The sequence below is a fragment of the Garra rufa genome, chromosome 1, assembly GCF_049309525.1.
Source record: "Garra rufa chromosome 1, GarRuf1.0, whole genome shotgun sequence".
In the NCBI taxonomy this organism is placed as follows: domain Eukaryota; kingdom Metazoa; phylum Chordata; class Actinopteri; order Cypriniformes; family Cyprinidae; genus Garra; species Garra rufa.
The window spans coordinates 73818554-73839930 of NC_133361.1; the positions used below are offsets into that span (position 1 = coordinate 73818554).

Here is a 21377-nt window from a genome sequence, read left to right on the forward strand (position 1 = left end):
GCCAACAGTGTACTACCTCACAGGCAAACTGTTTGCGACAGAGCCAAATCAACCGCAAAAGAAAAAAAAGAAATCCTCTCAAAGAAGATAAATCAAGCTCTGGATTGTGGCATAGCTATTACCACTGACATGTGGACTGATGAGTTCAACAAACGAGCATACACGGCTTTTAATGGTCACTTCATTAATGACGACAGGAAATTGGAGAGCCGTGTCATAAGCACAGCTGAATTTGACTCAACTCTCAAAAAGACAGCACACAACATCCACGAGCAAATTATTAAGGAGCTGCATGACTTTGGCATTGAACCTGCTCGCATATCAAAAGTAATGTTTGTAAGTGACCAGGGCGCAAACATAAAAGCTGCCCTTCGCAGCTACAAGTGGATGCCGTGCACCGCCCATGTCATTAACATCGTTCTCAAACACACGTTTGATGTAAAAGAGAACACGCCACCATACATGCAAGACGTGAGTGATATCATCGCAAAATGCAAAAGCCTTGTGACATACCTGAAAAAATCCGGCACTGTAGTACAACTACCACACACCGTGACGCAGGAATGCGAAACCCGGTGGAATAGTAAAGTTGCGATGATGCAGTCAGTCAGTAAACAGTACCGTGAAATCCAACAGGCCTTGCAGGAGAAAGATCAGCTCCACAGAATGGATAGCGAAGAGATGGAGGGTGATACTTATCCAACTATTCAGCTGGTCGTGCTTTGGTTTTTTAAAACTGAAGAAACACTGCGAGCCCCAATACGGTGATCCGGAGTACATGGTTTATATTCGGGCACGGGCAATGCAGCTGCTAAATGAGAAAATGTACATCAGCGTCACCCACAAGCTTGGAACGTTTCTTTGTCCCCGTTTTAAGTCCCTGAAGATGTTTCAAGTGGAGGAGAGAAACGCTGTATACGAGCAGGCCAGAAGACTTGCCAGGGAATTTGACAGTGCGCTGCTTACACCTCCAGCAAGTGTGAGGGAGCCAGAGCCCATGCCTCCAGGTGAGTGGCACCAGCTAATAAATAGCTAGCTTACGTTTTAGCTAAGGTGGTCTAATGTATGTGTAAAAGGTTAAATATTGTTATTTTATTTTTAGTTGACGAAGCTGAGCGAGTCAAAAGAAAAAGAGATGAGTTTAGTGAGTGGGAGGATGATAGTGAAGATGTTGCCGAGAGAGACGAGGTTCAGCGCTACATTGAGGGCCAGTTCTTCTGGGAAGGAGAGGACATTCTAAGCTTCTGGCAGTCGCAGTCAGTCGCCTTTCCTGTGCTTGCCAAGGTGTCAAAAATGATTCTCTATATCCCAGCCACAAGCGCATCAAGCGAGCGCACATTCAGCTCTGCTGGCCGGGTGCTGGAGTCCAGGCGAAATAGATTAAACCCCGGTACAGTGGATGCTATTCTGTTTTTACATAGCGAACGTAAAAACGCTAAATGAACATTACCGTGTGTTAAATGAAAGAAAAAAAATGTCAGTGGTTAGCGTAGGCTGTAAACTGTACGCCTGCCCTATACAAATCTAAAATAAAAAATTGTTTAGCTTAGATTACAATTACTTACAATTAGATTAGATTACTGCTTTGTAAATGTTTAAAATGTGTCATTATCTAGTTATTAATATGACCTGATTTATCGTTCATATTCCTAATCATATTTTGTTGAGGACGATGTTTCCAAGCACTTTCAGGCTGAAATAAAGGCTGTTTTGATTTGAATTACAATGCCTATTATGTCTATTTAATGGTCGCGGGTGCGGGGCGGGGCGGGGCGGGGCGGGTTGTAAAAATAGATACAGTGGTGCGGGGCGGGCTGGGGCGGGCCAAATAATTTCATAAAAGCGGGACCCGCGGGTTGGAAAAATACCCGACCCACGCATCACTAGTGTGCATCATTCCTGACACCTGCATGAACACAGTTGGTTGTGTGACTGTAAGTGCTATTTAAGTTAGAAAAGTGTATACCAATGTCGTGTGTAACTTTAGAGATTTGGCTTTTGCTTTCTACAGTCGGCATTCAGTTTAAAGCTCTACGCGGGACTGTTTTCTTGATTCCGGTCTTTGAAAAACTGTTGCGGTGATTTAAAGGGTTATGAAACACTTTTTTCTGAGTTTTTAAGTGTTTGTGTTGCACGTCATAGACAACAACGTTAGCATCTGTTAATATTGATTGTTAGAGACAACTGGTTAATTATTATTATTATTACTATTTTTTTTTCGCGCTATTTTCATCTTCCTGGTTTAAAAAGTACATTGTGCTGAAGTCAGAGTGTGTGACGTGGAAATGGACTATAGACAGAGCCAGTGTTGGGCTTTACTTTTCCCAAGTGGTGCTCGTGGCCAGGGGTGGATTGGACATCTGGCAATTCTGGCAAATGCCAGAAGGGCCGGACCATTTTTTTTTTTAGTATGTTTTGTTTTTACATGCAGGCAGCTTTTATATCTTGCAAGATGTGAACATGATGATGATGATGGTGATAGTAATAATAGTAATATCAAAATGTTAAGCATTTGGCCCAATCGGAGGTAACGCGGACGTAATCAAAATCTGGCAAGAATGTCAAACAGTAAGTGCAGCACAAGCTAATTGTCAGAGATGGGCCGTAAAAAAGGAAAGGCAGTGCCGAAAAACTCAGAGAAAGCAAAAAAATCTAAAATCAGACGCTGTCAAATGCATAAAAATGAACTGAAATATTCTCGAAAGGTTTAAATTTGTCTGTTGCATCGGAGGACAGTAGTGCAGAGTAGGTAAGAAGAAAACAGAAAATAGGGCCTATACTTCTAAGTCATTATACTGAAATATGCTTAGTAATTTTCACGCCATTCACGCTACTTCTGACAGTTTTTGACAGTAACCTACACTGTGTTTAACAGTTGTAAGCTAAACGTAGAGCTCCTGTACATTTTAAAATGTCATTATCAGCAGATAACGTGGGATTTTGGGTATACAGACTGCTGGAAAGTTAGGACAATTCTAAGGGCCCATCTGCTTTATTAGTAATAACACTACTAGCAATAAAGTAAAAAATAAAACCAAATTAGGGCTTATTTGTGCATCTCCAGTGAAATTGCACCCCTCTCTGGTGGTTCAGCCCATCCTACCTAGTGTAGAGTGTCGCTGCTGAGTGAGAGCAGGTGTTGAACGCTCAAAGCAGATATGTCCTCAAGTTCAACAAAGAAGCACAAGTCCAGTCATCAGAAACCACAAGCCAGGTTACAGAGAGCAGAGAGAGAGAGAAAATGGGCCCACAATTACTCACTAAGTTTTTCCAAAAGAAAGGTATATGCTTATTCACAAAGCTTTTATTCACCGACCTCATATTTTGTCATACACTGTAAAAAAAAAATCATTGCTAATATTGAAAAATTCAAGGCAACACATTGCATTCACATTTTTATGTTTTCCCAACGATTAGCAATGTAATTATCCCAATTACAATAACGTTGTTGTCCTTACTAATATTATTTAGTTCTGATAAGGGACAGCGCTTTAGCCATGTGATTACCCCAACAACAATAATGTTGTTGTCCTTACTAATATTACTTAGTTCTGTTGATGAACAGCACTTTAAATTCCTCGTTCTACCAATGAATATATGTTTGCTCAGTCAATAGCCTCGTTCACAGCACTAGAAAATGTTTATCAAGAATATATTGATTCTCTTTCCACTATACTGGAATCTCACTTATTTTCCTTTGGCCTACATATTTTAATTCACAAACTAAAATAAATCCATAACAATGTCATACATTTCAAGTATTTTATTTCACTGTGACCAAGGGTGTATTTTACTGATTAAAAACAAAAAATAGGTGGCACTATGCAATTAAACCTCTTCAAAATAATATTACATAAAAATAAACAGAAAGGCCACATAAATGTTTACAATTAAGATAAATGTCACAGTAGACATTGTCACAGTGTTCTGGCACTCAGAACATAGCCTTAACAGCCGTAATTCACAGTAGCTGAACATAAAAACGTGTTGTGAGTAAATGTTACCATTGTAACCAACATACAAGAACTATAAATGCATGTCAAATGACATACCATATAACTCCAAAATGAAACCACAGGAGGATACCAACTTAAGAGGTTTACATACTGGGGCTCAGAAACATGGGCCTATACAGGTCAAATTACAATTAAAATGTGAAAAGTGTAGATATGCAACCAACACAACCACCATAAATGAAAAACTATTAATACACTTAAAATTTGACATCAAATACGTCCACTTAAACCTGAAACTTACACAGAATTACTGTTTGGGCAATGCGAAAAGTTCAAAAACATTTTGGTTAAAAGAGCCCATCCAGCATTACGATACAAAATAAAATATGGTGTTTTTTTTAAGGCTGTGTGCATATGAGTGTGTGTTTAATGTAAATGTTTGTCTGTGATGATCTTATGCATATATTATGATGGTTAGTGAGCAACTGTAACCAATCCTCTTGGGATGTGTGGAAGCTTGAACATTTGGTTAGAACAGTCCATCAGCATTAGAGTTTCCAAGGAGCAAAACAGAAGAGAAGGCCAAGGCAGGAGAGATCTGGGACATTGTATGGTACTGTAAGCACCATACACCAAAAAACTAAACAAAAGACTTGAAAGATATCCTAACGATATCCTTAAGAATGCCATAAGTGTCTCTTGCATTTGTGCAAAAACAAAACAAAACATTGAAATCAACCACACATGAAGGTGCAAACTATTGTTAACATGAGGTACTCAATAAGAACAGTACATTCAGTACATTCACATTACTATTGGCCTATACAGAAATTGTCCTTGGCCTCATTTTCCAGTATTTCACAATGCAAGTTTGTTCTTAAGCGATCGGACACGCTTTGTGCATTTAGGTCCCATTTCCATAAAGACGCTCTGTAGAGTATCAAAAGTGTACTTGAGATGTTTTGGGTAGGAAATGTTGAGGGCGTATAAAAGGCCAAAAAGGTATGCCACAGCAGTGGGAGTATCAGCGATGTCCTGTAGAACTACAGATTCCTCCACAATCAATGAAATGTTTTGCACCTTTGGAGAGGAGGTTTCCACAGCACAGTCCTCGAGGACATAAAGCACCCCCACAGCCACTCCCTTTATGGCCACATCATCTGGATCAGTTTCCTATAATAGAGATGTCAAAACATTAAAAGGTGATTCTTAAGTACACACAACACAAAACACACACATAATCTTCATCTTGTAATTGTAATGGGGCAGCCGTGGCCTGCTGGCTAGGGGTTCGGGCTTGTAATCAAAAATCTTTCTATGTTACTTTTTTTCTCCATGTATTTCTGGAATGATGAGTGGTTATTCTGTTATGATAATTGACACTTACAAGACATTGCTTGAAAAGTTGTCCAGGTACCTCACGGAGAAAAATAGGAAGTCCTCTGAGTGCAGCATCCTGGCGGTGCCGGATAATATTAGAGGTCTATCAAAAAAGACAGGGAAAAAAATGTCTTTATATCAGACAAAGAAACATTCACCTCAGTGAGAAGAGGTATTTTCTCTACTATAACTCATACCTCATCATCAAGCTTCTTCAGGATGTGTTCTAGGTCCTTTCCAAAGGATGCTTTCCGGGAACGGTAGAGCCGAAGGAGTTTCGGAGTGTATTTCTCCACTGCAGCTCTAAATGTCCCCAGTAAGTTCTTATTGGTGATGCGAAAAAACTCCTCACCAATCTGTTAACATGTATAGAAGAACAGTGAGTAAAGCAATAGTGTTGCTCTGAATATTACCATGTAAATGAAAGTTTACAGCTATTTAAATGACAAGAGTAAAAACATTACTGTTAGCTTTGTAAAAAACATACCTGTTCTTTAAAGAATAAAGCAGGCCATCGATTTTGTATCACCATGACCATGGGTTGCTCCTCAACTACCTCCCTTCTCCTGAGGGAGAATGTCAGGTCCATCTTCACTCTGATAAGTGAGTCATCTACTCGGGCTTTCTTTGATTCTTCCACCAAGAGCATTCTTTGTTCCTCAAGTGAAGCATCATCATGTTCATTTGGATGGTTAGGACAATGGTTAATTTCACCACGTTTAGCCCTTTTCAGAGTGTATGTCATGTCACCGTCTCCCTTGGATTTGCTATTGATAGAGACTTCACTGCAACCAGCCACTCGGAGCTTTGCTCTGAAGTTACTGAACCTATTCCTAATGCTGGTCAACCATCCCTCATAACCATTGCCATCATTCTCTTTGAGGCACGGGTACTTGGATATCAAAGCGACAGCAATGGATTCGACTTCATGAGGCCTAGGATATGCCGTAATGTCAAAAGTCACTTGAGTAATTTTGTCCAGAATGTCCGTCTTTATGTCTCTTGTCACATCAATCCCTATTTTGGTCTTTTCATAAGCTTCATTTGCCTTTCTTAAATTCAGTTCCACATCATGAGACAGAGGGGGGATAGTAAATGGAGAAGGCCAAACTGAAGTGCTGCGCAAATTCCCTGAAGTGGTTGGTGAGGGGTTAGTTGAGGTGTTCACTGGAGAATTTAAGCTTGCCGTATCCAACGACGATATGGATCCAAGGGACTGACTATCACTATTGTCAGGCTGGGATGCAATTTTCCACTTAATGTGCAAAACTGCACGATCATGGGGTAGTTCGGATATGTTTGACAAAGTGCAAAGTGCGTTTGCGAAATCAGGGTCCTCAAATTGTAATGTAAAGTCTCCCTGTAGCTGTAGCTTTTCTTTTAGCACGTCTATAAGGGCATCCACTGACTCTGGCACTTGTGAAAGATGAACACGCCGTGCCTCATCATCAGAAACCACAACACGGAGTAGCAAAGCCTACAAAGAAACAACAACAATGACTTTTAGCTTAGAGTAAAATTTGTATATCTTCATCAATTGACATTGAAAAAATCTTAAGATAGCTCACCATTTTCTCTCAGCGCGAATGTGTTCTAAGGGTCACCCAGAGCTTTCCTCCAACAGAGTAGGCTGTCAAAGGATAGTAATGATTCAAGTCATTCATATCAAGAACGATGACCTCACCATAGCAGCTGTCCTCAAGTTGAAAAGACCTATAATGTTCAAGGTACCATGCTACAAGCTTTTTGGATAGGAATGACACTTTGTCAGCATCAACTAAAATGCTCAAAATCTTGAAAAACTGTGGCTGACCATAGCATTGCCCAGCTGTGATAATCATGCCTTGACCATATTCTGTTCCAAAGAATTGCACTTTACGAGTGACAGAGACTGTTTGCACATCTGGGAATTTTCTTAACACAGCAGATCTCTGTGCAATGTCCAAAGATCCCACCTGAACAGCTCTGACTTTGTCAATGTAAAGGTCTGACTTGAAGACACTTTGCCCATCCAAATGGTATGCCATCAACTGCTGATGCTTCGTAGCTAAAGACATCAGCACATTCTTCGTATTATGCACATTACGTGCAACTCTTTTGAAGAGACCATGTTTGGACTCAAAACGCATGGTCCAGAGGTCCACCAACGGACCATAACAGCGTATGAGGTGTGTGTAGTGCTCAATGAAATGATGTTTTGGCTTCAACACAAAATTAGGAAATATGGTTGTAAGTAGTAAGTGATGATCTGATAACTTGAATGCAAGATAGCTTAATGTTTCCTCTGTGAATTTGTCAGAGACAACAATCTGAACGATCTCTTTTAGATCCATTAATATTTCCCATGATGGTTCATTCTCTGGAACACAACCACCAACCATAAGGGGAAGTAATCGCAACAACGCCCAATTTTCATGCCCATTGCCCCCAATAGTACCCTTTGAGAGGGCTGCTTTGGTAATGATCTTCGGTTTGTTGACTTGGTCAGTGTTCTTGTATGGGAATGAACTGATGCTGTGATTAAGCTTGTCAAGTGTGAAAAATCTTTTAGAAATTAAATCTTTGAGGCACAATGACAATTCCACTGGAATGACCCCTTCAAAAAAATCATGTAAAATATCTGGGGGAAATCCTGTCACAGGATGAAAGGAAGCCAAATGCTTACTTAACACACACTCTTGTTTTACCCCATTCACACTCGTAAGAGTTTGGTCTTGCTTTATGTCATCCACAAACCTATTGTGCTGCTCAATAGTTCTCAAAGGGAATTCTCTTGGTTTTATAGTAGCTATTTGACTGTGGCTGACCAAACAGAAACGACAAAACTTGTCTACTGTGAAGCTTTCTTGGAACCCTGCTAAGCCATGTGCTCCAAGATTATCTGCACAGACACAGAACAGCTTTGCTCCAACAGACCTCTGTAAAGCCTCCACAAACACCCCATTTTGCTCAACATGCTTTAGATCCTTTATCAGTGGCTCTAAATATCTGTCATACCCAAATTTCTTGACATCAACACTTTTCCCTAAAACTCCCAACTGAATGGATGTCAGACCTGCCCTGAACTTTGCTGGTAAATTTAAGATGACCCAATACACTGCAACTATTTTGTGGATCTTTCTGGATGTACCTAAAGGGTTGCACACTTCGAACTCATCGATGTACAGAGCTTAGCTGATTTCTACATCTTCACCAAGGCAAGCACTATTCAGCTTGAAGTACTGACCATCCTGGAAAGACCTGTAAACACCTGGTGAGCTTTCCTGTCTGAAAACTAATGCACCTGAAAAATCAGAGCGTCTCAAAAGATTTTCTAGCACTGATGCCAATGGTACATAGACAAATAAGTTCCTATTGCCCTGTCTATACAGATATTCTACAGGCTCAATCAGAGGAAAATTTAGTTTGAAATATAAGTTTCTTCGGTGGTCAGTAGATAGACAGCCTTTCACAGAGGTTGTAGTTACTAATGGGGTGGATGTAAATAAAGAATCAACTATTTCCCCAACCAGAGTGCCTTCGGTTGAAATATTGTGTTTTTCAAGAACCTCTGCTACGGAGCGAAAGGCATGGAATTTTGTGCATGTCAATATATCCCAAATTTCCTCAACTATTCGTTGAATCTTCTGACGAAATATTTTCGATTAAATGCGTTCTTTGAAAATCACCCAATTCTTATAAATCACTCCACAACTAAGGAGTAGTTCCAAAACGTAATTTAATACTTACTTTTACGCCGTCAATCCCGTTTTATTTTTTACAGTGTAAGGCCCAAAATTGCGAGCGGCACCCCTGGCTTTAGCCATAGTACTGTAGGCATTTGTAATGAACTCTGAATACATAGCTAGTCTTTAAAGTAAAACATTAAATGCATGCATACAGTATGTAATTGATCCTTTGCTAGGGTGGAACATAGACTTCTATTACAGGCAATAGTGTAATATATCTATGCTGTGTCGGTGTGGTAATGTGGGCTGGTCCGCCCCTGCTCGCGGCAGAGCCAAATGGGAGGAGCTAGAGCTCCAGCTCCCCCTCTGGATCTAGTGGGCGGGGCTTGACGTGCTATCAAGCGCCACCAAGTGGATGTTAATGTTAGTGCATGCATAAGAAGAATTTTTATTTAATTATTATTATTATTATTTTTATTTTTTATTTTATTACATTCGTAAGAGATGAGGTTCGAGCAGCCAATCTGTGCATCCCTCTTTGTCGGCAGTAACAAGTTTAAAGCTGTTACTGATGTTTGCAGCACAATATTTGACTAGAAGAGTATAAATGATGGTTATTTTCATCTGTTACGGCTCCTTAGCTCATTCTGCCCGCTTTAAATCAAACACAGAGATGAAACAGTGCGGTAAAATCACATTTATTTGAATTATCAATCTAGAAAAAGAGCCAAATTAAATGTGCAAAGTACCTTTATCGCAGGACTATATTTTCACTCATAGTAAAAACCTTAAAAAAAAAATTTAAACCATACAAAAAATTTAAAAAAAGATTTTTTTTAGAAAGCAATCAACAAATCCCCATCCTTATTAGCTCATAACATAAAACCTCATTTATCCCCCAAACATCTATAAACACTTCTACACACTTTACCAATTTAACTTTTTAGCTATGGGGAAGTGCAAGTTTAGCGATACTTGGCTTGAATAAAACTGAATATAGGGCTTGGCTAAGGCCAGTTGCTAACAGCTAGATTTTTTTTCTCCCTCTGTGGAAGTTACTGCGTCAGAATCGAAGTAGCAGAATACAGGTCAAACGACCTTTTTCTGTATATAATGTTATATAGGTCGAGCTAGCTGACCACCAGCCTTCGAAATACTTTTAAAATGTTTTTTTTTTTTTTACTTGCCCGACCGAACAAACCGCCTGATTAAAACTGAAGTGACAAAAACCACTAGCGAAGCATCGAAAGGCAAGAAAGATTCATATTTTAATACATTCAACGTAAACAGAAATTGATAATGGATATGTGTGTATTTCTGGTCTGTTTGTGACATACTTTAAAACAAATGAATGTAACAGCACTCTAAAGAAATTTCAAATGTATAGTTTATTTATATCATGATATAGTTCAGTAATATATCAAGTGAGCTTTTTGCTGAATATTCTCACAATTACAAATGTTACATTAATTTTAGCTCAATAAAAAAGTAGTTAGTCAAGTAGTTACTTACATATTAGACAATATGCAACATTAGCAGAAGCATTCTCCTAGCAACGTTTTGCTATAATTCAGCGTTTTGCTGGAATCAGTTGAAATAACTCGCTCATGAAGTGACTTACCGCCACCTGCTGGTAGTTTAGTGTGTTTAAAAGTATGCCTCCACAACCAACATTTCTAATGCATATATTTATAAATCAATAAATGTATTTAAAACATTAATCTCACTTTTAATTTTGCAGTGTAAATTATGTAATCTCACTGCTAACAGCCATTTAGAATTTATTGATAAATTCATAAAATAAATTTCAAAGGTAATGCATACATTTCAAAAGTAAAAAAAAAAGGCCTTTATAAAGGTTAATCAAACATGCAGATGTAAGATGTAAAAGCTAATAGAGCACTGATGAAAATATTGCGTCAGATTTTTTTTTACATCAGATATTTCTAGTGGTACTTTTATGGGGATATTTTGTGTGGAATAGTATCTGCTGACATGAAAAGTTCACTGTATATCGTAGTAATAAATTTAATTTATGACAGCCATTAAATTGCGTTTACTTTTTACATTAAACACATTAAATATTACATATATGCATGTACTATAATATCTATTTCCATTACAGGTTTAGGTCTTAAATTTCATATAAGGTGGTATTAAAAAGGTCTTAAAGTCTTAAATTTCACTTGTGCATATCTGCAGAAACCCTGAATAACAAGAATCACATTATTAATGACTGTTAATTCCATGAATGTAATTGTGATTAAAAGAAATAAACATTCATTCCCAATTCCAAGTTGTCAATGATTAAATCATTTGTTAGTCTGATCAAATCAAGTCGTCTAATTAAATAGAATCAAAATAGAATTAAAATCAAAGTCAAATTAAAGATCTAAGTCTAATTCAAAGCTAGTCAAATCTGAGAGAAGTCTAATAGAAATATACAGTGCCTTGCAAAAGTATTCACACCCCTTCATTTTTTTCACGTTTTGTTGCAGCATTGTGTTAAACTGCTTTAAATTAGTTTTTCCCCCACATCAGTCTACACTCCATACACCATAATAATGACAAAGCACAAACCAGGTTTGCACATTTGACAAATGTATTAAAAAATAAAACACTGAAATAAGTATATTGCATAAGTATTCACACCCTTAACTCAGTCCATAGTTGAAGCAGCTTTACAGCCTCAAGTGTTTTTGGGCCGGGAATCATCAGTATTAAAACAATCAAAGGCTTGAACTACTTCAGTTGTGTGTAATGAATCTAAAATATATGAAAGTCTAATGAAAACATTTCCAGATTATTCAGTTCAATTCAAGTTTATTTGTATAGCGCTTTTCACGATACAAATCGTTGCAAAGCAGCTGAACAGAAAATTTAGGTTTCTGCAATATGTTTAGTGTCTTACTAGTGTTGACTACTGTATGTCAGGTCGATGTACATATGGCATACATGTATGATAAACCAGTAATGGTGTTACAGATTTGATAAAGAACACGTTGCAGTAGTTTTCATTGTCAAAAGTGATGCAGAAGTCATTTAAGAAGTAGCTAGCAGAGCCTTCCAAAGAGTGTCCTGTATTACTGCCCCCTAGAGGAACATGCTGCTGTTTTGACTGAGTTTGACATTCAAACTATTTTGGAAATTTATTAATTTATTAATTGCATGCAGTTTTTCATCACAACTTCAAAAGCTTGTCACTGGTTTCTAGAAGAATATTTTAATGTTGGTTTTAGTCACAGAATTATAAGTGAACACATGCAAATGAAACTGAATTCCCAATTCAATACATCAATTAGAAAAAAGAAAATTGAGCACAAAAGGGTTTAAACTAGGGCCGGGACTCGATTAAAAAAAAATTAATCTAATTAATTAGAGGCTTTGTAATTAATTAATCGAAATTAATCGCATTTTAATCGCATATAAATATTTGACCTGAGAACAGTGAGAAGTAAGTTTTTTCATATGGATTTTTAGTACACCATTGAATAATGACTGAATACATAAACTTAAGCAACAAAATATTGTTTATTTTTGTTCAACCAAGTCCAACAGACCAGTGCAATATTGCCATTAACTGTAGCAATAGGATACAGTGTTTCCCATAACGAAAACATTTATTTCAGTGAAAAAATAAATCCAAAACTCTCTATTTTAACATTTTGAACACTAGGGCTTTACAATCTTTTGCTATTTTTTTTTTTTATATATAAATTCTTGTGTTTTAATTTTTAATCAAATGAAAGCATAAACATTTATTTATTTTTAATCAAATGAAAAATAAACCTTTTTAATTTTTGGCAAACAAACAGAGGTTTGCTGTTAAAATCAATAAATAATAATAATAATCATAGTATTTTTTTCTACAATTAAGTGGGTAATCTTGTTGCTAATCTTGTTACACGCGTGCAGTGTAAAAACACACGTCTCTGCCATTCTAACATACAGAGGCAAACGGTACATGCAGGATTCATATTAAAACGGTCTTTTTGCATTTCAGTTTTCACCGTTTTCACAGATACTAGTCCATATCGCGATTTGAATTAAGTGACAGACCAACCTTTGATTTATGAATCCAAAAATCGACGAATTTACGTGGCATTCCGCGATCCAGTCCGTGTTTTCTTGGAGGAGACATTGTAAACGCGCCCCCCTAAGATAATGGTAGGGGAAACACTGGGGTATTTAGAAATATACTAGCCTACATTTCAGAAATTCAGGTACCCTATAGGTAGGTAGACCTTCTGTAAAAGCATTGAGGTGATTCCTGAGGCTCGATGTGCTGCGGTGATAAGCGCATTCCACTGCGGTAAAGTTAGTTTCATATTCGCACATTCGGACTTCCGCGTTCAATAATTCTGTTAATCTGCATCAAAAAAGGCTATTTTTGGTCAAACATCATTACCCACTATTATGAGCACAAACTACAACGCATTTTTCTGCAGAAGTCGGCGTTTTAAAGAAGCTGATAAACACGCTTACCTCTATGGAGTGTCGTGACGTCATCGCTCATCTGAGGGACCGTCTTCAAATTACGTTTCCATTACGGCAGCCTGCTAACAATTCACTGTCCATGGTACTAAAGTCATCAGAGAACATGACATCAAAGATTTTAAATAGTTACATTTTATAGCTGAAACAAATCCATTAATACAATTTTAAACAATAATAAATGTAAATGTATTTTGTAATTTTCTCTTTATATTTTTTTAATTGTTCTAACTATGTCAGGAGTGTTCATGATCTTGATCTTGTCTATTACAATGAGTTATTTATTTATTTGCTTGGTCAGACACATAACTGTAACACGACAGTGTACTCAAGTAAAAGCACCCCAAGGTGGCAGGTGTTGTCCAGCAAATGCGATATTCATATTTTGTTCAATTGATTATACAACCTATTCAGCTGTGGATGCACAAATACAATAATGAAGATACATTTATGCTTTATATATATTATATTAGTCATGGAATCCCCGACTGCCCTCTGCAACTGGAGCGGTTAGCCAAGCTCAGGTCTGGGTGTACAAGGGTACCAGACAGAGCTAAATTCCCTCAAACGAAAGCAAAAGCAAATGAAGACATGGCAAACTATCCACATGTGTTTTGCAGCGTTCAGCAATGTAGCTAATCACAGACACAGAGATCTCTATAACTAAGATTAGTGACCTTTTCCAGAATCAGAATTCTCGACCGTGAGCCCGTCTTTTTTCCCCTTTTCCCAAAACAACTTAATACTAATAATAGTTTCGGCTATTAAAATAGTTCAATAGCAAAGTGATTGTATCTAGTGTCGTTTTTTATTAAGTAAATTTAGAAAAACGTTTGGAGCATTTTTGTTTGTTTAATTTTGTATAATAAATTTAAATATAATAATATAGGGGAGAGCGGGACACAATAACTTTTTGGATTTCGCGGTTTATGTAAATCCACCCGGGGTTCAGAGTACAATTTTTATCCACATTATTTTCACACTTGTCTAGTACAAATATATTGCTCTGTTTCATATTTACAGTGTATACGCTTTTCGTTATTTACCTCAAAAGAAAGGAAGTGAAACGTGACAACATGCCCCGTAGGTGGGGACCGTGGGGTACATTGTAACATCTGAGGGGCACGTTGTAACACGACCGTATGACAGCTTCAAATGTTATCTGATCGAATGAAAAAAATATATGCACAACAAACTAAAATATTTTGTCAGTAAAATACATGTGTTAACTTTTTCAAATGAAGTAATGACGTTTAAAAAAAATCTAATTTTGGAGTTTGACAATGAACATATCGCAACAATGCTTTGAACGGCCCTGATCGCAACACACAGCTGTACAGTAGTTCAAAAAACAATGTGGACAAATAGATGAAACACATTTAGACATTCAGAAGAACACTCCACACACAGCTCTCATAGAACACCACACACATAAACCAGCCAAAATGCTTTACATTTGTTGAAATAATAACATCTGAACACTGATTGTCATCCTTAATTCACCTGTTTCTTGTGGTTTCTTATTAAAACCCATACAAGTAAATAGTGTTAATTGCACCGCTAATGTCATAGAATAGTGTAGTTTAATAACAGCGGGGCATATTGTAACACAGTGTTAACGTTCCCCATCTGCAGGAATATAAAACAGGTTGTCTTCTGCTGGTTTTCCAAGCATTAATAAACTGTCTAAACTGATAAATAACAAATTGGAGATTAAAATAATAGCAGATTTGTCTAATTTTAAATGAATACTAAAAACTGAAATGAAAAGTTTACTTCAGCCAGAAATGTACTTTTACTATGGTAAAATAAATATTCAGCGATCTTCAAAAGGCTTTTGAATTTTGACGCACATTTTGCTCTGCATAGTGTTGCTATGGCAACTAGTAAATACTGTACATTTGGTTATGTTAGCATGTGTGGAAATATTTAAACCACGTTTGTCACAATTAACCCCGCGTTAGGTTGTGCTCTGCTCGATCACCCCTAATGTAGGCCTACGTTTTTTGAGCGCCCAGCAGACAACTAATCATATTCTGTTTGATCATTTTGCCTTCTCAAATCATCACGACTTGCCTTAAAAAAATCTATAGATATAAAACAGTTCAAGTACTGAACAATTAGTTTAAACGTTAAACCTAAATAAATGTGCGCTGTTGCATAGTGTGTGCAGAGCATTAATAAACCCATAAAAGGGTTTATCCAAGAGTTTGCTTTGCAGGACATGGAGACGCCAGTGCGATCACTTGCATTTTTTTCAGTGAAAGCAATTTAAAAGTATCCATGTTATTTGTGTACACTCAACAAAACACAAACAAAAAAGAAAACAAACATGATGCGTGTTCTGCCGTCCCGTTATTGAACAGGAGCTTCACAACAAATAACGAAACTCCGCAAAAACATTCCTCACAGACAAGATAAATATATATATAAAAAGCTTTAAATTGTTACTTAACGAAATAAAACAAATCGAAAACAAAAAAATTTCATTATGTAAATTGGTAGGCTAAATATGAATTTCTCTCTAAATGCGTGTCCCAAAAAGGAGATTGCAGACAGGATCTTTGCTGCACTGACTCATAATATACTAGTTTATTAATAAATAATTCAAACATGTTCTTACTCTTTCCTTGACACATTCATTGTTATTTATTTTTGCCGGTGCTTTGTGGCAAGTTTCAGCCTATTGTGTGCGCTTGAACGCGGATCTCTTGCTGCGCTGAAGGACACTAAACGCCATCCAAACTGGTCTCAAAAGCTAAAGTGAGGGCTCTGTTTCTTCCCTCCAACATAAAAATATAAAATATAAAATATGTCTAAGATATAAAAATAAGGAGAAGCCCCAAAAAAATAGACCGGATGCCTTGGGGAGCCATGACCTGAAAATATGCCTGAAGCCCAGCCCTAAGGGTGTAAAAAAGTCAGGATTGTCGGTCCAGGCTGAAATGCTGCGCTCTAATTGACTGCTTTGATGCGCTGCAACACTGTACTGCATTGTTTTAATGCTTACAGCCCGTGTGTGTGTGTGTGTGTGTGTGTGTGTGTGTGTGTGTGTGTGTGTGTGTGTATATATATATATATATATATATATATATATATAATATATATATATATATGTATATATATATACACTGATAACATACTTTCTCACAGTCAGAGACAAAACATTATTCTCCTTTTGCTCATTATTAATGAGACTGATTCAAGAATAATTTGATGATAGTTCAGTAACAGAGAAGATCCTGTTTGTGGTCTTTATGAGGTTGTCAAAATCAGCAAATATCACTGTAAAAAATTGCTGTTAATTTTACGGCAGTATTTAACAGTATAATCCTTTTTTTTTTTTAAGGTTGACACAGTTTAACAGTATTTTCCATATTTATTGCATGAAGGAAAGAAAACAGTACTTAACTGTATTTTTGAAACAGAAAATGTCATCGAGCACATGTGATGTTCATTCGTCTCTATATCTGACTTAACCGGTGAGTGCACCTTGCTCCTTTTACACAAAACGCATGTTTGCAATTGCAAATAACTGCAATAATTGTGGGTGCTGATATTGTAAACTGTTTTATCTGTCCATTTCAGTGATAAACCGGTCATGTGCCAAGTTAGAGTGGAGCTGGATTTCTGATTCAGATGTTCCACGATTAACAAGGTGAAATGCTATAAACTCTTCTGTAAGTAAGCTTTAAACACTGTAGCAACAATGTCAGATTATGTCTCATTATTACAGTTTTTTTCAATCGCTAACAAGCGCTTACCCATACTTCAGATACTTTTCTAACTCTTAACACAGACTGGCACCTACAAAATACAATTGGACAAATGGATAATTTTCTTCTCAAAACACATTTTGTTAATATATACTAACTCTTCATTTCAAAACAGAACACATCTTTCTCTGATCACACTAACTTTACCAAAACACTGGAAATCTGACTCAAAATAAAATTATTTCTGTCCAAAGAATAACACTTGTTTTCACTTCACAAGGTACATGCAGTCAGTCAAAGTACACCAGGTTTCAAAATACTGGCTATTGTTGACATTTCAAAACTGCATAGACTTTTATGTTTCAGTTTTACAGTATTTGCATGCAAAACATGCAATCCACCGTTTTGACACTAAATTTCTTGGTTGGAACTGTTTGTCCACATGTACAGTAATGTTCACATTCAAAAGCAATCCAGTAAAAAGCAAATAAGTTTGTTTTTCAAAAAAAAAAAAAAAAAAGCAAAAAGCCCAGATAAAAAAAAGGGGGGGGGGGGTCTAAAAAGAGCACAAAATTACTGTATCTAATCTCTGCGATCTTGAAATTAATTGAATTGAGAATGAATGGTAAATTCCAATTCACTTCCTGGAATGGAATTGGATTTGGAATTGGAATGTCAGGAAACAGAATTGAAATCAAATTCCAAAAAATTCCACTTGAGTTGCTAGTTTATAATACATTACAGTTTTTTTACAGACGCTAGGACACATTTCTCAATACTTAGGTCACTTTTGCAAAACTCTTCACACAGTGAGCACAATAGAAGTCTATGTAGGCTAAACTGAGGATCAATTATCATTGTTTTGGCACAAAATGCATTTAATGACTACATCTCTCAAATTTCATGAATTCTTTTCTCACTCAGACACAACAACTGCCAAAAATCTTTGTACGTACAGCACATTTTGCACATGCTACATACTGTTTTCAAACTGTTAAACTTATGTTCAAAACAATAACATAATGCAAAACTGAATAAGACAGCAAAATTAAACAGAAATATTTTATTGAAACATATTTCAAATCTATAAATGCGAGTAGATTAGCAATTACTATTGTATCTGTATCAGTGGATGGTGTGTATACAAATTCTTGTATTTTGGAATTACTTAGTGCAAAAAAATAAAAATAAATAAACAACATAAAATATTGATGAATTCTGCATCATGTCTGATTCATTCCAGTAACATATATTGCAGTTATAAACAATATATATTGCAATTATAAACAGAGATGTCCTTGTATTACATAAGAAACACTGTGTAATGCTGCATGTTGTTAGTGTTTTTAGCTCATTGTTTCGTGGATGACAAAGTGTGTTTGTCGGCTGTCAACCTTTGCTAGTGTTCTGGAAGAATGAGTTTATTTGAGACCTGAATAAAGTGTTTTGGTAGTTGTAGTGCATTTTGAATGTGAAATGAACTGCTTTGCCAAGCTGAAAGTCGGTTAGGAGAATTGTGTGAAGAGTTTTGCAAAAGTGACCTAAGTATTGAGAAATGTGTCTAGCGTCTGTAAAAAACTGTAAATATTGTAAATCACATAAACAACAAAACATATAAAAGAAATACAAAGTACTGTATGTTTAGTTGGTTAAGTATGATCATTTCACATGCCAAATTTCAGGAAAATTATGATAATTCGATGCAATAAAAGTGAATGAAATACATGAAATGAACATGACTCATTTTTGTGAGTTGAGACATATATTATGTGGTAATCATATATTGAATGTATAGTACATAGAGAAACTTATCACCACTGTCATTCATTTTATTTACTTGCATTTGATCAACTCTATTTCATACATTACTTGGTATTTGTAAAGCATCATAAATAAAGTTTCAAATGTATGTCTCTAAATGCATTTGTCACTTATCATCACTGAATCAGAAACTTATCATCACTGTCATTTTATTGAATGACAGTGATGATAAGTTTCTGTATGTACTGTACATTCAATATATGATTTCCACATATGTCTCAACTCACAAAAAAAATAGTCATGTTCATTCATGGTTTTTCATTCACTTTTATTGCATCGAATTATCATCATTTCCTGAAATTTGGCATGTGAAAATGATCATGCTTAACATACTAAACATACAGTGCTTTTTATTTCTTTTATATGTTTGTTGTTTATGTGATTTACAATATTTAATGTATTATAAACTAGCAACTCAAGTGGAATTTAATGGGAATTTATTTGATTTTCAATTCAGTTTCCTGACATTCCAATTCCAAATCCAATTCCATTCCAGGAAGTGAATTGGAATTTACCATTCATTCTCAGTTGAATTCATGAAAGGCCCCACCCTGTTTGGAAACATGTGGCCTAACCCTGAAGATCGCAGAGATTAGATACAGTAATTTTGTGCTCCCCCCCCCCCCCCTTTTTTTTTTTTTTTTTGATTTTTGCTGTTGTTATTTCTTTCTTTTTTTTTTCTTTTTTTGTTCAGAATGCTCTTGTGTGTTCATGATATTTTGTTCACTGTAACAATACTGTAAAACTTTTTCTGCTGTGTTTCTACTGTACCTCCTGTAATAAACAGAAAAAGAAATGTATTTGCTTTTTCCTGGAATGCTTTTGAATGTGAAACATTACTGTACATGTGGACATACAGTTCCCAAACAAGAAATGTACTGTTAAAACGGTGGATTGCATATTATGCATGCAAATATCTGTAAAACTGAACATAAAAAGTCTATGCAGTTTTTGAAATGTCAACAATAGCCAGTATTTTGAAACCTGGTGTACTTTGACTGACTGCAATGTACCTTGTGAAGTGAAAACAAGTGTTATTCTTTGACAGAATAATTTCATTTTGAGTCAGATTTCCAGTGTTTTGGTAAAAGTTAGTATGTGCAGAGAAAGATGTGTTCTGTTTTGAAATGAAGAGTTAGTATATATTTGACAAATTTATTTTTGAGAAGAAAATGATCAATTTGTCCAATTGTGTTTTGCAGGTGCCAGTCTGTGTTAAGAGTTTAGAAAAAGTATCTGAAGTATGGGTAAACGCTTGTTTGCGATTGAAAAAAACTGTAATCTGACAATTAATATGAACATCAAAAGCCAAACTTCTCGTCAAGCCATATTCATAGATATTATAAGCAGCTATTTGTTCAATGTGTAAGCCATCAACTGAAGAATAAATAGAGCAGTGTTCATAGAACAACTACGTGTAAAAAATAATGTATTAGTTTTATTTGTATTTAAAACTAATTTCAGATCTAATAAAGTAAGCTGTAAAGTACAAAAAGACTCCTGAAGGATTGTAATAGCTTGAGATAATGAAGATGCAGTTGAGTAAATAATTGTATCGTCAGCATAAAAATTTAACTTTGCAGATGTTATTTCCTTACCTAGAAGATAAACATATTAAATGGAAGGGAAATTAAATCTAAATCTTATCAGCCTCTTCACAACATGTCAGTAATTATTTTGCAGAAAGTGATATTAAGAACAGCTAAATGCTATACATACTTAATATTTAGGGTTATCTCAGTTGTTGTGTCAGATTAATTGACTGTCCATGCCACACTCTCAGAAAAAGTTACAAAACTGTACATTTTAGGGTACAAGTAACGTCACTGGGGTGGTACCCTAAAGGGTACATTTTGTACCTCTAACTGAAAATTTAAAACATGTTTTGGGTACATACACTGTCAGAAAAAATGTACTGCAGAGGTACTATTTTGTACCTTTTTTTTCTGAGAGTGCATGACAAATGACCAAATATAGACATTTCCTGTTTCTTAGAAAATAGGTTGTTTAAAGAATAAGGACACATTACATGCAATCCATGAATGAATGAACAAATAAATAAATGTAATGTAATTTTGTGATCCATTCAGAAGTACCAGTACTTGCAGTACCTATATAAAGTAGCCAGAAAGAAATGCTAATTGAAAGGTCAGATGCACTTATAGGATATATATATATATATATATATATATATATATATATATATATTATATATATATATATAATATATATATATATATATATATATATATATATATATATATATATATATATATATATATATATATATAATATATATATATATATATATATATATATATATATATAATATATATATATAT

The 21377-nt window shown here is 35.8% G+C and overlaps 2 protein-coding genes across 2 annotated transcripts in view; both read right to left on the minus strand.

The window, feature by feature from the left end:
* Positions 1–21377, minus strand: part of LOC141319911 (NACHT, LRR and PYD domains-containing protein 12-like) — an 812443-nt gene that overhangs the window by 12101 nt on the left and 778965 nt on the right. The window lies entirely within an intron of this gene.
* Positions 4815–7465, minus strand: LOC141342566 (uncharacterized). The gene is made up of 5 exons (XM_073847046.1): positions 6941–7465; positions 5824–6813; positions 5534–5692; positions 5374–5439; positions 4815–5129 (listed from the first exon to the last, which is right to left on the minus strand). The coding sequence occupies exons 1-5, from the start codon at positions 7463–7465 to the stop codon at positions 4815–4817; spliced, it is 2055 nt and encodes a 684-aa protein (XP_073703147.1).